This window comes from Trypanosoma grayi (genome assembly GCF_000691245.1).
Source record: "Trypanosoma grayi strain ANR4 Tgr_278_V1, whole genome shotgun sequence".
NCBI classification, from domain to species: Eukaryota; Euglenozoa; class Kinetoplastea; order Trypanosomatida; family Trypanosomatidae; genus Trypanosoma; species Trypanosoma grayi.
The window spans coordinates 4,082-19,055 of NW_008825897.1; the positions used below are offsets into that span (position 1 = coordinate 4,082).

The 14,974-nt window shown below is 53.5% G+C and overlaps 5 protein-coding genes across 5 annotated transcripts; 4 read left to right on the forward strand and 1 right to left on the reverse strand.

The window, feature by feature from the left end:
• Nucleotides 1-53: 53 nt before the first annotated feature.
• On the forward strand, nucleotides 54-602 carry DQ04_02781030 (ADP-ribosylation factor 1; the record flags this gene model as incomplete). Its single annotated transcript, XM_009312212.1, has 1 exon — nucleotides 54-602. One exon carries the CDS (start codon nucleotides 54-56, stop codon nucleotides 600-602), a length of 549 nt encoding a protein of 182 aa, XP_009310487.1.
• Nucleotides 603-951: 349 nt separating this feature from the next.
• On the forward strand, nucleotides 952-1,911 carry DQ04_02781040 (hypothetical protein; the record flags this gene model as incomplete). Its single annotated transcript, XM_009312213.1, has 1 exon — nucleotides 952-1,911. One exon carries the CDS (start codon nucleotides 952-954, stop codon nucleotides 1,909-1,911), a length of 960 nt encoding a protein of 319 aa, XP_009310488.1.
• Nucleotides 1,912-2,232: 321 nt separating this feature from the next.
• On the forward strand, nucleotides 2,233-8,331 carry DQ04_02781050 (hypothetical protein; the record flags this gene model as incomplete). The annotated part of the gene is made up of 1 exon (XM_009312214.1): nucleotides 2,233-8,331. The coding sequence occupies one exon, from the start codon at nucleotides 2,233-2,235 to the stop codon at nucleotides 8,329-8,331; it is 6,099 nt and encodes a 2,032-aa protein (XP_009310489.1).
• Nucleotides 8,332-9,223: 892 nt separating this feature from the next.
• On the forward strand, nucleotides 9,224-10,600 carry DQ04_02781060 (biotin carboxylase; the record flags this gene model as incomplete). The annotated part of the gene is made up of 1 exon (XM_009312215.1): nucleotides 9,224-10,600. The coding sequence occupies one exon, from the start codon at nucleotides 9,224-9,226 to the stop codon at nucleotides 10,598-10,600; it is 1,377 nt and encodes a 458-aa protein (XP_009310490.1).
• A 2,872-nt stretch (nucleotides 10,601-13,472) lies between these two features.
• Nucleotides 13,473-13,859, reverse strand: DQ04_02781070 (hypothetical protein; the record flags this gene model as incomplete). Its single annotated transcript, XM_009312216.1, has 1 exon — nucleotides 13,473-13,859. The coding sequence occupies one exon, from the start codon at nucleotides 13,857-13,859 to the stop codon at nucleotides 13,473-13,475; it is 387 nt and encodes a 128-aa protein (XP_009310491.1).
• Between the last annotated feature and the right edge of the window lie 1,115 nt (nucleotides 13,860-14,974).

The window sequence follows — 14,974 nt, forward strand, 5'->3', positions numbered from 1 at the left end:
CGAAGGAAGCCGAACACAACAGTAGGGACATAAGCAAGAGGTAACAAGCCAGGATGGGTCAGTGGCTAGCGTCTGCCTTTAAGTCGCTCATGGGCAAGCAGGAGGTGCGTATCCTTATGGTGGGTCTTGATGCTGCAGGTAAGACAACAATATTGTACAAGCTGAAGCTTGGAGAAATCGTCACAACGATCCCAACGATTGGGTTTAATGTTGAGACAGTGGAGTACAAGAATCTCAAGTTCACCATGTGGGACGTTGGTGGCCAAGACGTCCTGCGCCCGCTGTGGCGTCACTACTACCAAAACACCAATGGGCTCATTTTCGTTGTGGACTCCAACGACAGGGAGCGTGTTGGAAAGGCGCGGCAAGAACTGGAGAAGATGCTGACCGAAGACGAGCTTCGCAATGCGGTTCTCCTGGTATTTGCTAACAAGCAGGACCTGCCCAACGCCATGAGTACGACAGAGGTAACGGAAAAGCTTGGACTGCACTCTGTGCGTCAGCGCAACTGGTATATTCAAGGGTGCTGTGCGACTACGGCCCAAGGATTGTACGAAGGTCTCGACTGGCTTGCCGCTAATATCAAAAAGACAGCGCAATAGAGTGTGATGGAAAAGGTTATTATCTAATATTCTCTGGCGGCGAACTGTTGCTTCATCCGTTCAATGGATTGGGAAGAATATGAATGTCCGTGGTTGAACTCTGCTTAAGACACTATACAGTCACAAGAAGTGTCGCTGGTTTTTTGGGGGGCATATTCGTTTTTGTTGTTGTTGTTGTTGTTTTTTGTATTATTAGAAACAGAATGGGATGCCTCCGAGGATTTTCACCTCGAAGGGAAGTGGGGGGTCTAGCGGGCTGCTTTCCGCCTTTGGTTCAGCGCTTCATGGGTACCATAGGGGGTCCCGGGCCTTTTTTCCAGAACCCGTTGATGCTTGGCTTGCTGCGTTGATGGACGCCGTGCCGTTCTACCAGCGGTGTGTTGTGGTTTGCCCCTCCACCATGTCCGATGACCGCGCAGCTTCGTTGCTGGGTCGTGCGCGAGAGCACTTGCCTTCAGCGCATTTGGCACCGCTGCGCAGACGCAGCCGTGGTGTGGCGGGGTTCTCGGCGTCCTCTGATAAGGGGAGCGGCGCCGTGCAGATTACAGCCAGCACACTGCCTCCATTTGTTTCGCCATTGGAAAGCGTTCCGCCGCACTCCCTCGACCTCGTAGTGTTTGCCGCCAACGTGTTCGGGGAGGAGATGCTGCACGACGCACCGTGGCACATGTCGCTCGCCCACCGCTGCCTTCAGCCACACGGAGTCGTCGCCATCATGGGCTACACACCGCGGGTCCGGGTGGCAGCCCCAGAGATGGAGCACAGGGATGCAGATGACTTTCTGGAGGATCTGGGGCGCCGGGCACGCGAGGTGTCGGAGGCAGCGGATTCCCAACAGCACGGCGCTGCATTGCGGCGAGCTGTGGAAATCAGCAGCAGTTTGGATGTGGGGCACGCAGATACCTATTTTCCATTCCCCTCGACTAGGCGTCGGTGGTTTGTTTCGGAGTACGCCGCAACTTCCGCGCAGCTGGCAGCGTCATACAGGGCACTACCAGAATATCAATTACTCTCCGCTGGGACACGCCTTCGCAACTCGCCATTTTGTGAAGAGAACATTGGAGAGGCCGAGAATGATGACGATGCGGTGAATGTTTCTCGCCGACGAAGCTACGTGGACCCTCTCGAAGCCTTGCAAGGTTGTTTGCAGGCACGTGAAATGACGCAAGGGTCAGGGAAGTTTGTTCCGGCTCCGCTGAGGATTCACGTACGACATTTTGTTGTTACATGCAGCGCCCGTTCAGTGAATGCCCCGATCGAGGCTCACCAGTTTCCACCTGCTCAGAGGCACCAGCCACAGTTAAAGTAGTGGTGTGGCTGGTGGATTTGTGGGCCGACTCCTACACATGTGCATCAACGGAAAATAACGAGTGTAAGGGAGAAATCCATGCATAACTGAAGGTATTGGTCGAAGGAATACTTCTCACTGTCTTTCTCATCTCCCTGTCTGTAGATGTCTCTTTTTATTATTATCATTTTTTATTTATTTTCGTTCTTATTCCTGAAGGTAGGGTACGGCTGTGGGAGTGACGAAAAAAAACAAAAGGACACTGAGGAAAGCGGATTTCTTTGTTCTGGACTTTGTGGGCTGGGAGTGAAGGAGATTCTTCATTCTCACTACTCCTTAGCCATGGAATGGATGAAGAACACGATGTTGTTGTTCGCTGTGCGGCAAGTTCTTGGTCGTGTTGTGAAGAACATTCAAAGTGATCAGTTAGAGAAAATCGAGCGCTCAAAGGACAGAATGGGCTTTACCTTTGAGTTTTCCCATCTTGAGTTGAATGAGGCGTTCATCAATAATTCACTTCTTGGGGCCTTTGCTCAGCCTCCTGTGACCTCGCCGTCCTCTGGTGCACCGTCGACGCCTTCATCGTCATCATTACCATCATCAAGTTTGGTGCGCCTTGTGCGCGGCTACGTGAACAGTCTTTGCGGGAGTCTGAGTGTCAAACCAAATGGGCAGCGAAGGATAGAGGTTCACGGCCTGCAGCTCGTGTTCGATGTCATCCCAAAGACGGAATGCGCTGTTCCAAAGGACCGCCGTGGGTGCCAAAGGAGTGCCCCCAAAGGGGCTGCAGGGGGGAACTTCGATGGCGGTTCATATGATGCCATGTACTCCTCCCTCTTTATGAGCGGCGAGTTGCGCAGAGAGGTCGAGGAAGTTGTTGTGCGTCCTGCCCTGGGCGCGACGAACCCCTTTGCAAACCAGAAGTCAGCGCTGCCGCAGAGGATCAGCGAAGGGCTTGAGGTGTTTGAGCGCGCCATTAAACAGCTCGCACACAGTGTGAGTGGCTGTATAAGGGATGTGAGTATCATTCTGCGCATTCCACCCCTGGGCCAACAGATAAAGCCGGGGGAGGAGCCACCGGAAGGAAGTTTGGAGCTGCTCGTGTCCTTCGAAGGCGGCTTTGAGCTAGAGGACATGCATACCAACCCCGACAGCGATGTTGCGTACAAGCGCATTCGATTCTCTTGTCTCCGTGCGGCAGTGTACCCGTACGGGCAGCGGCGCAGCAAACATACCACTGATGACCTGGAGGAGGAGTCTGTCGACCTCGCGGATGTGTTTCTATGTAGTGGGCGATCAGATGATTTCAACGACAGCATCAGGCTGCAGTTTAGCGAGGGCCGCAGTGCAACGCGGGGGCCGGAGGCATCTCTCAACGCTGGAGCCCAGACGAAATCCATCTTCCTTATACTCTCCCCGACCCAGCTGAGCCGTCTAGTACATGTTGCCCGTGCGTTGGTTGGCGCACCGGAGAAGAAAAATGACAAAAATGGAGACGGTATAGAAGTGGCACCAGCAGCAGCAGCGGCGGCGGCGGCGGCGGCGGCGGCGGCGATGGAACCTTGTGGAGTGCGACTCACCACGGTGGTCAAGATGACGTGTCAGTTCATTTCGTGCACGCTTCTTCGAGCTGATGACCGGCAGGGTACAAAGGATTTCTGGCAGCAACTTCAGGATAACAATGAGGAATGGTGCTCTGACAAAGAGCAGCTGACGTCGCAGCAACATCGAATAATATTGCAACGTCTTCTTCACCGCGTGGGATTTTACAACATGTACGTTAAAGGCATCATGTTTTTGGTTCAGCCAGAGACATCTCCTACAAACCGCAGCGATGATGCGTTTCATGACGTGTTTGAAAAACACGGAGGGCGCGGTTGCTCTGCTGGAATCAGTGCCCTTGAAATTTACGAGTGTCACTTCAAAAGCAGCCACGGCGACGACAAGAGTAAAGAAGGGACCAGCAAGGACTCTTCCATTGAAGAAACTGAAGGGGGTCGACTCATTTTCACGACACGAGAGAATGATGAAACTAACACTGAGCGACACTACCGCATTGCCATTATCGCGCGAACCACGTACCCCCTAACGCCGGAGGAGGCGCGCGTCTTCGATCAAAGTCTGATGAATGAAAAAAAACACGTGATTGCCGTCGTGCTAGAGCACATTCTTGTAATGACATCAGGTGCTGTCATATTGGGAGAATTGGACGCCGGCGTCCTTGAGAGGCTGGGTACCTTTTGGGCTCAACTGCGTCATATTTTGGACGCAGCTCCAGGGGCAAGGCTGGCACGACAGCGGCAAGGAGAGGAGTTCAATGCCTTTGCATCGATGATGTCCCCACTGCGGAAAATACCGTCGGAGAGGATGGATCGCTACGAGCAGCTTGTGGATGAGGAACAGTTTACACATCTCACAGTGGAACAATTGGTGGAGGAAGAGACTGGAGATTCCTGCAACCAGGTTAGGGTGGTTGCGCCCTATGAGTTCCTACGCCTCTTTACATTGAAGCTGGAAGGTGTCTCAGTGGAAATGAAATTTCCGACGTCTAAGGCGCCCAAGGCGGACTACTATGGGCCTCTCACACGCCGACTGTGGGAACACCTGCGGGAGGAAGGTGAAGCGTTGGCCGAATCAGCTGTCACGAACAGTTTGGGGGGCGTGGATGGTCCCTATCTTCCACTGACGATGTGTATTTATCTAAAGACACTCGATGTGTCAGTGGGTAGTGGCGGGGTTCTGGAGGTGTTTCTAGGGGAAGGACAGCTGACCCTGCAAGACTACAAGGAAGGTGTACAAAGCAACATCATCCACTGTGTGTTCGATACAGAAGGCAAGGAGCCCTGCATCGCCGTCCGACAACGGCAGTCACTGGAACCAGGTGTAAGATGGAGAGTCCCAAAGAAGGCCATCGCCCCCTTTACGGAAGAGTATGAAGAAGAAGAGCATCAAGTTGAGAGCAACAGTCTGATCTCTGTGGTGGCGAATGTGCATCACGTCGATGCCCAGCTCCATCAAGACGAGTTGCTTCTAATCTTTTTCTACCTTGATGAAACAATGGAGGCGGTGGACAGATTGTGCACCCTGATAGGACTTCCGTCCAGTGGCGTTGACAGCAGTGATAAAAGCATCAGCAAAATAAGCGAGTTGGGGACTGCATCACTATCTAGCAATGTGTTTCAGATGTCTGACGATTGCACACAGCGTAGCAGCCTTACTTCGGATCCTATTCTCACCAGCATCAACATCCGACTGAGAGTGGAGAAAGGAACCGTGTCACTATGGTCACCACGGCTCTCTTCTGCAGGTGTCAGCATTGGAGAACCACTCTGGCGCTGCATCCCACTAAAGGATCGGCGTTCCATTGACAAGACACACCTGTACCACCTTTACGACGTGATGGTTTCGAAGGTCACCGTATTTGCCTTTCATCAGGCATCCGTTGGGCTCGTCAAGACAGTGATGCACGTCGCGGCGACTGACTTCTACTTCAGAGAGCGGCTTGCTCAAGCAAGATTGGCGTACGCTGATTTCCCGTGGCCGGCTGAACATGTCTCTTCGCCCAACTGGGGTGGCAGCACGACGTTTCTGCAGAGTTACGCAGCTCTGTATAACAGGGCAAACAACGTCCGAATACGCCGACACGAGAGGGGGACTACGCAAGAAACGCGTCAGCGCCATGCCGCCGGCCTGTCGCTCTGCCGCCACCGCAACTTGAAGGATCACACTGAAAAATACGATGTGGCTGTGCAACTGGATCGTATCTGTCTGACGCACCAGACAGCACATGAGGGTGATCATTGGCTGTTTGTACTCACAAACTTCTTTTCCGACCCCAGTCAAGATGACCTCAGCTTGGCTGTAGCCCAGAAGTACACCGCAGGGTTGCCCTCTGTAGAAGATGGCATTGATGCGCGAAGCGATGATGGTGTTGCCATAGCAACATCTGCAAAAATAAGCGTCACGCTTATCGATACACTTGTGGAGTACAGGCCGTTTGGGAAATACTCTATGCTTGTCTGTCTGGCATCCCGTCTTGATGTTGTCGTGGTTTTGCCAAGCCTGTTGGCAGAAACGACAACCACAGTAAAGGTATACCTTGGAAAGGAGCCTGTGTCCGTCTTCCTTCACAATAATTTTCAACATAACTTGATGGATTACGATCGTGACGCTGGGCTCAACTCACTGTTTGGCACCAGTGAACGGGGCGTTGCCGCAGACCTCAAGGAACTTGGCTACGTGGAAGTATTGGGTATTGCACGGGCTAAAGGAGGCAACACTAGCAGTAGAAGCAGCAGCGGCAACGTTGGGGAAAGGGGAGGAGGAGGAGAAGACGGGGTTGGTGATGTTGCTGGCACTGGTGTTAGCGAAGAAGGCAGCAATGCTGAGGAAAACGATATGGCCAATATTTCTCTCTTTGTCAATGTGAAACCCGACAAGCCAGTGTTCATTGAAGTGCAGAACCTCCGTGCATCCATGTTTTTTGCACAAGACTCTCTGTACTATTTCCGTACACTGGTTTCACACTACCTTGGCGGCGTTGACCTCCTTTACTTGCCCTCACCGCACCTCCTCGTGCAGCACAGTGGACCCCATTTCAATCATATTGTTCGTGTGGAGTTGACGAAGGAGCGGACGGCAGCAACGGTGCACCGTCTCGTGCCAGATTACGAGGCGTGTCTCCATCGCCTATTAGGTAGCTCGGTGTTCAGTGTTTCCACTACGGAAGCACGACGTGAAGGGATTCTGGGGGCGACGAGTGGGCCTAAACGATGCACCACAGTAGCTTCCTTCGCAGACTTTGATGTTATTGATCAAAGCGAATATTCCCCTCCCCCGGAGGTGAAGTGGACAACACGCGAAGATGTATCCATTGACTTGACTAAATGTTGCACACATTTAAACTTTCTCTCAGTATACAACACCATTGAGAGGGAGTCCGACTCGTTGCCAGCATGGATATATAACGCAAGGCATGCCCCACGCAAAATACCGGCAAGCAGCCCAGTGGCGGTGGAATTCCATCTCCATGACTGTGACGTCATTGCGCACCTCTACGGTGGTGAGGACTTTATCCACACGGGCGTCCCTCAGAGTTATCTCCACACCATTCAACGCTTTGGTACGCATGAAGATGGTGGTCAGGAGGTCTCAGGGCTCTGGAGCGGCATGGACTCTGACTCGGAGCTGCAAAGAGGACGCCGCGATGGGCGACGCAGGGGCTTCCTCGGTGTTGGGCGACGGCAGGACGAGTATGTTGTTGGCCGCTTTACTGGCCTCCGGCTCCAGGTGGATGTGTTTGTTCCGGGTAAAACACAATTCATGCAGGTGCACCTGGCTCTTCGGGATGGTGAGGTGGTGGACTGCATCGAGGGGAGTTCAGTACGTACGCTCTTCATGGCCACACTGCCGCAATACCTCCGCGATCACGACAGTGACCTGATCGAGGTGAAGTGGACGACACTTCTGCCGAGGACAGCCACCCCTAACGCAGGGACGGTGGTTGTTGGGAAACCGGAGGAGGAAGTTATTGTGCGGTTGCAACCTGTCACTGTTGCGCTGCACCGTCGTGCTATGAGCCTCCTCCCAAGGTTCATCGAGATTCCCGAGAGTTTGACGGATGAAAATGGCATTGTGGATACGACGCAGACTCAGGCGCAACAGCTCTTCTTTAGCAAGATTATCTTTTTTCCAGTGAGAGTGACACTCTACGTGCATTTTGAGGGCAAAGACGCCTCCACTGCTGTTTGCGGGGACATGTTCGAGCTCTGCAATTTTTGTTTACCGTCGCTGGAACGGTCCGAGTTGCAGGTGCCGCTGCTCCTAATCACCGCGTGCCCCATGGACAGGCTTGGCGACCGCATTCTCGAGCTTCTGCAGGAAGAGTTACTCAAGTTCCGTGGCCTATTCCGCCTTTGCTGTGGGGTTCAGCCGCTGCAGATGGTGTCTAACGTTGGGGTGGCAGGCATGGAGGTGCTCTTCTCCCCGCTTAATGACCACCGGCGTAACAAGCGATTTTTCTCTGCTCTCTCCCGCGCATTTCGTCACTTTTTGTTCGTATTGGTCTCACAGTCATTGCACAGCATCACGGTGGTGTCAGTGCAGGCGCACAATGCGACAGCCAGTTGCTTGTCAACCCTGGTGCCAGCAAGCACGGTGAGGGTCATATCTCGTGGTTCACAGCCGGTGAGTCTTCTTGACGGCCTGAGGCGTGGTTTCGAGGAGTTTCTGCAGGGATTTCGCTCTGCCTCGGACATTGCCGCCTATTGTCTGGGCCCGCACGGAAGTCCGGTGCGGCTGCCACTGATGGCTCCTGCTGTGATGGACGGATTTGTACGCGGGGCGATAGAGGTGTTGCGTGGGGTGCGCAACTCCGTCGCGCCGGAGCTGTATGAAAACGAGAAAAGGATCTTTAAGGGCAACCGGCGAAGGGCCACATAGCTGCGTTAGCAGAGACACTCGGAAGGAGCGGAGAATATGTGCGTGCGGCGAATTTCAAAAAAGTTTGAGTAGGGGGAGCACCACAGTAATGAGTGAAAAGGAAACAGTGAGGAAGTACAGCATTTGGCTTTCTGGAGAAAGGGGGAACAAGAGAGAGAGGGAAAAAGAGATAATAGCATGCGTGTGCGCGTAGGCCGCGCACTATGAATGGCCTTTGCTTCTTCGTTAGTGGTGATAATGGCGGGTGCACCATGTCGTTGGTTTTTTTTTGGGGGGGGGCGGGGTTGGTGGGAGGTTTGTTGTTTTCTTTGTTCGTCAGTGCGGCACCAGTGCCTTCCATGCGTGTCTGTGTGCGTGTGGGAAGGGGGGGGGTGTCCAACTTCGTCGATTGCTGCGGTCTTCCCGTCGAAGGGGGTGTGCTTCGTTTTCTCATGGTGTTTCTCACTTACCTCCTTTGAAACGCCTGGTGCAGCTCCTTTTTTGTTGTTCTACTTTATTATTAGACTCGCTTCACTGGAGTTTGGTGCTGCGTTTGGCGGCGTTATCCCATGCTGCTTTTATAAATGAAATGCGCCTCCCTTTCACAGTTGTGTAACCATCGTTGCTGGCTCGAGCTTCGTGGCCTGCTCCCACGTCAAGCTCCAATTCCGCGCGTGGGTGTGAGCCTGCCGCGTCTTCTCGCCCCCATTTGAGATGGAACTATTTGTGTTGCGCCGAAAAAAAAACTCCTCCCTCCCCATTGTTCTTGGAATGCTTCTTCCATCCTGCCGTTTTCTGCTGTGCGTGCGTCACATCCCCCACCCCCACCCCAACCCACTGCCGATGAGAGAATTAGCTAGAAACCTAAGCGAAGTGGTGTGGTGTAGCCAGCACTTGTACGTCACGGGCGCAGATGGAGGTGGAAGGCAGCGAAATGCAGGGTAAGGTCATCGTGCTGCTGCGCACAAGCAGCACTGCGCGGGCGCCTGTCTACCGGCACCTGCGCGAGGCGGGCGTCGTACTCGTGCTCGTCCACCCCGTGCGACCAGCCACCGCTTTCGACGGCGTATTCCACCACCACCTGCTGCATGACACCAACGATGTGGCCGCGCTGCAGCCGGCGCTCAAGCAGTTCCTGGCTGAGCGAGCACTGATACCTGACGCCGTCATCTCCTTTGACGAGTACGCGGTGTACCCCGCGGCGGTTGTGGCGCAGAGCATGGGGTGCCGGGCGATTCCGCTGTCACCAGAGAAGTTGCGCGTCACGAATGTTAAGTCGCTCTTCCGTGAGCGTTGTGCAAAGGAAGGCATAGCATCGCCTGTCGCTACCGTACTGACGCGCCCACCTGCAGGACTGCACGATCTGCAGGAGCACATTCAGCGTGTGCTGGGGACAGCGGGACTGACGTTCCCAGTTGTTCTGAAGCCGTGCCCTGGCGCCGGGAGTCTTTTCACGAGGCTCTGCAACAATGTTGAGGAGGTGCGTGACCAGGCGCTCACCATGTGGAACGTCTTCAAGACGCATGCCGATGTAAAACACTTTGAAGCTGTCCTCGGCCCAGCAGGGGTGAAGGAGATGCAGATAGTGGTGGAGGAGTACATAGGAGGTCAAGAGATTGACGTCGATTGCTGTGTCGAGAACGGCAAGATAGTTTTCTTCTCCATCTCTGACAACTTTGAGGTTCGGCCACCCTTCTTTGTCGAGGAGGGTGGATTGTGCCCATCCTCCTTGCCGTCGTACGAGCAGCAGGAGGTGCGGCAGCTCTTTGAACAGGTCATCGCTCTCTACGGCGAGGAACTGCACGGTGTGCTGCATTTTGAGGCGAAGTACGACTTTCAACGTCGTCGGGCGTATGTGATTGAGGTAAACTGCCGTCTCGGCAGTGCCGAAACGAACACGATGATACGAACCTGCTATCGTGGCCTGCAGCTCGGTGAATCGCTGGTGCGGTGTGCGCTGGGGTTGCCGGTAACGCGGCAACTCCTTCGCCACTACCCGACAGAGCAAGCGCCGGTGGACGGCTGCTATCCGCACACGTGCTGCTGCGCCTCAGTGAACATATATCCCGTGGCAGAGGGTGTGCTGCTGCGGGCGGAGGTGCCGGTGATGGACAAGAGCCTCGTCGACTACAGCGTGTCAGCGGAGCCGGGGGCGTTGGTGGCACCGCCGCCAAAAGCGTTCTACTTGCTATCATGGATGGTCGCGCGCGGCGCAACAGCGTCGGAGGCAAAGGCAGCGATCGAACGTCTAGCGGCAAACTTCGTGCAAGAAATATCTGTGGCGCAATGAACCGTATCGGGAGAGGCGATTGAGCAGTAATGACAGCAAACGTCTAGCAGTAGAAAGGGGGGAAGGAGGAGGGCGGGGGACTACCGTATGGTGGTTGTTTGAAGGGGTAACGTAGGGCGGCTGCGTTTTGTCCAGCTTCTCTTGTGCATTTCTGCTGTGCGAGGTGCGTAAGCATGCTTTTCTTGTTGCTGTTGTTTCGTCTCCCTCTCTCTCTCTCTCTCTGGGTGTGTGTATATGTGGGGGTGTTGCTGCGGATCTATAAATGCGTGGTTTGGCACAACACGCACCGTTTGCGTTCGCGACGGCTCCATGAAGAGGAAGGACGCCGCTGTCAAACAGAGATGTTGGAGGGGGAATGGAGTGGTAAGGGTGAGTCCTTTTTTTTTTTCTCCCCATCCTCATCTCCCCCCGTGTTAACTGAGAATGAATGAGCAAAGTCGTTGTTTCTTCAGCGGTTGGCCTTTCATGCGTTTGTTTGTATATATGTGTTTGTGTCTGTGTGTGTTTGTGTGTGTGTGCATGTGCCTTTTTTTTTTGTGGGGCTTTTTTTTTTCCGACTATTTATCCTTCACCGCTTCCTTTCTTATTTGCTAACGTTCTGCGTCTGTGTATCGCTGATGTATTGGTGTGGTGGAGGAGCGGATGGATGGATCATTATGATAATTCTTGTTGTAATTCGCATTAGACCGACTTCACTCCAACACTCTTTTTTTTTTTTGTCGCGCCTCCGCTCTGTTTAACCACTGTGACCTGTGGCAAGACGAGACGTAGAGGCCACAAAGCGCGTGTGTCATCTTAAATGCCGACTACTGTTTTCGCTGCTGCTGCTGCTGCTGCTTCTCTGTAGGCTTCAACTTTCCAGGGCTTGTTGCTGTCACATTTGACTCCCTTTCTTCTTCGTTTTTTTCTGTTCGCTATGTGTTTCCACAACGTCGCGAAGGGTAGTTTTCTCACCGTGAAGGAGTGCGTGGGGAACGTTTGGATAAATTTATATTCTGTTAGGGACGGAGCGAGTGGGAAAAGAAAAACAAGGCGAAATAACGATTGGGAACGGTGGGGGTGTGCGCGCACTCACGGAGAACAGCTGGTGAGTGGTGGATTGAAGCAGCTCTTTGCTGGGGCTCGTGGTATGTACACACTTAATTCAACTTCGGTGCGCCGAGCCCAACAACAACAACAACAGCAGCAGCAGCAGCAGGAACAGCGAGAGCCCTTGACGTCATCCCCATCTTTGGACGCAGGAGGCGCTAATGTGCCGTTTGTTGTGGAGCCACTTGGCCACGGCAGCCCGGCGACGAACGGGGTGCCGTCCTCGTTAAACCCCGGGGAGGCACTGCTGTTCGCACAGGCGACGCGGATTGTCAATGCAGGCGCTGTGCCAGGCCCAGTAAGCGGCGGGCAAGAAGCAGCGAGGCCACCGAGGTCCAGCTTGCAGCAGCAGCAGCAGCAACAACAACAACAACAACGAGGAATGCCGCCAAAAATGTCTTTGCAACAGCAGAGGATGCAAGAAGAATTATACCAAGAAAAGCTGAGGGTGCAGCAAGAGATCGCTCAACAACAACAGAGGTTGCAGCAGCAGAGTTCACTGCAGTTGGCGCAGAAACAGAGGAACACTGAACTTTTGCCACATCAGCCGGTTCAGCAACAGCAAATGTCGATTCAGCCAGAGGCTAAACAAAAAAATATTGATAGGCAAACCCCACAGCTGACACGGCGAGAGCAACACCTGGCACAGCCGTTTCCAGCCCAAGATGGTTTGATGCATTTTGTACAGAAACAGGGAGTTCAGCAAGGACTATTGCAGCAGTTGGCTCAGCAGCAACGTGCGTTTTTGCAAAGAGGAAATGCGCAAGAATATTTTGATAAGCCACGTCCACAACTTGTTCAGCAGCAGGAGCCACGGGCACAAGAAGGTGTATTGCATCTGTCCTATCAACAGGGAAGCCGTGAGGGTATACTGCAGCAGCTAGCTCAGCAACAAGAGGTTTTTTTTCAACGAGGAAATACACAGCAACAAAATGATAGCCAGGTCCAGCAACAGGTTCAGCAGCAACAGCAGCAACAGCTGATACAAAGGGGCGTGTTATCCCTGCCTCAACAGCAGGGGAGTCAAGGAGCACACAAGCAGTTAGCTCAACAACGACATACTATGCGTCAAGGAGGGAATCATCCGCAACCGGGGAGATATCTTGAGCAAGTTCCTCAGCAACAGCAGCAGCAACATGGGATTCAGCAGATGGTGCAGGAGCAACAGGCGATGCCGTCACAAGGCGCGCAACGGTGGCGTCAGCGGAACCCCAGACAGGAGAAGCAGGGAAGAATGCGGGGATCGAGGAATAGGGTTGATTTTGGTCATCGAGGCGATTCCACTGGGGGAAAGAGTACTGGTGTTCGTGAGACACCGTGCATCGAGGAGAATGAAAACTCAGCACCCATTATTCGTGATGAACAGTTCGTGCAAAAGCTGAAGGACCTCTATGCTCTTCAGGCCGACGACGCGGGGAAGACAGAACACTTGCGAGAGCAGGCCAGCACCGCCCTCGGTGTCGTGGGTACCCTCGATGTTGAGCGTTGCAGCCGCTTGATCGCAGAGCACGACGTGACGATTGTTGTGACCGACACCGGAACCGGAAAGAGCACACTCATCCCAAAGGCTATCCTCGACGGTCACCCGGATGCAAAGATCGCCAATGCACAGCCACGCCGCACGCCGGCGATCAAGCTGGCGCAGCGCGTGGCTGCCCTGTGTGGAGAGAAGGTCGGCGACAAGGTGGGCTACTGGGTGCGAGGGGAACACGTCGGCACGGTGGGCGAGACGCCAATCATGTACGTGACAAATTACACCCTTTTCCTTCACTTGCTTCACTACTCACCGGAGGATATTGACCTCACACATGTCATCTTTGATGAGTTCCACGAGCGCACCGTTGAAGTAGAGGTTTTGCTCCTTATGATGAAGCTTGTGATGGAGCGTAACCCGGGCAAACTGAAACTTGTGCTCTGCAGTGCTACCGCTGAAGTGTCGAAGTGGGCGTGCTTCTTTGAAAATATGACGGTGGCTGAGTACTCCAAGGCTAACGCCATGTACCCCATACACGATTACTATCTGGAAGATGTCTGCAAACTCATTGGTGTGTCGTTTGTCGAGCCAAAAATGAGTCCCACAGGGGTTGTGCAATCGGTTCAGCTCCACGCGATCATCATGTACATAAAGGAGATGCTGAAATTTCTGGCGGCAACGGCGGTTCCAGAACATAGCATTCTTGTTTTTGTGCCTGGTCGCACCGTTGTTGAACAGCTGTCAAAATGGATACGGGACAACTTGGGTGATCAGTTAGATCCCATCCCATGGTACCGCGACATTGAGCTCTCCTTTATTCAGGAGGCCCTCCAGCGCGAGTCGGTGACGAGGAAAAAAGTCTACGTCGCCACAGATATTGCTGAGGTATCACTGACGTTGCCTGATGTTGTTTTTGTCATCGACTCAGGTACAGCCAAAAGGCCCCATATCATTGAGACGAGTCCAAACTCTGTGGCATTCCCGCCGCTGGAGCTAGTCTGGGAAAGCTCTGTAAACTTGATGCAGCGGCGTGGCCGCATTGGTCGAGTGCAACAAGGATTTTTCTTCACAATGCTCTCACGGGAGCAAAGTCAGGCCCTGTCGCCCAGTGAGTCCCGTTTAGGAAACGCTGTCTTACACGAAATTGTGCTTCACTGCCTTCACCTGACACCGTCGCCATTCTTAATGTTTTCCATGTGTCGCGAAGAGCCTCGCCAGGTGAGCGTGCGGCTGAGTATCTCGACGCTGTGCGATGGCGGATATATCGTGCCGGAAGGGGATCAAAGTTCATTGGTGGAACGCATCGACAACGCCATGCATCTTCGCGTGAAAACTGCATGGAATTTGCTTATTGAAGAGGCACACAAGAGAAGACAAGGTGGTAACAAAACCCTGGATGTCCCGCTCACGCAACTCCGCTTCAACGTGACATTGCGTGGGTTGATTGTTGGGGGCCTTCCCTTCGGTGTAGAGCCGGGTACGATTGTGTTTCACGGTCTCATAACAGGCCTTACAACGCTCGCTATCATTGCGGCAGCCTGCGTGTCATGCAATACACCATTCTACGTACCGTACAACGTGACAGACAAACTAGCGCGGTTGCAGCTACTTGATCGGGTGGAAAAATTAATGCGTGGTTTTAAGGGGGAGTATCACAATGATGCACTGGCAGCAGTGGGTGCTGTCCTCGCCTACATGGCGATGCAGCGCGATGGATTGTCGGAAGAAGGCCAGAACGCGTGGTGCGAAGAGCGTTTTTTGAGTCGCTCTCGCATCGCGGATATTCTCTTAGTGGTGAGGCAAACTAAAGA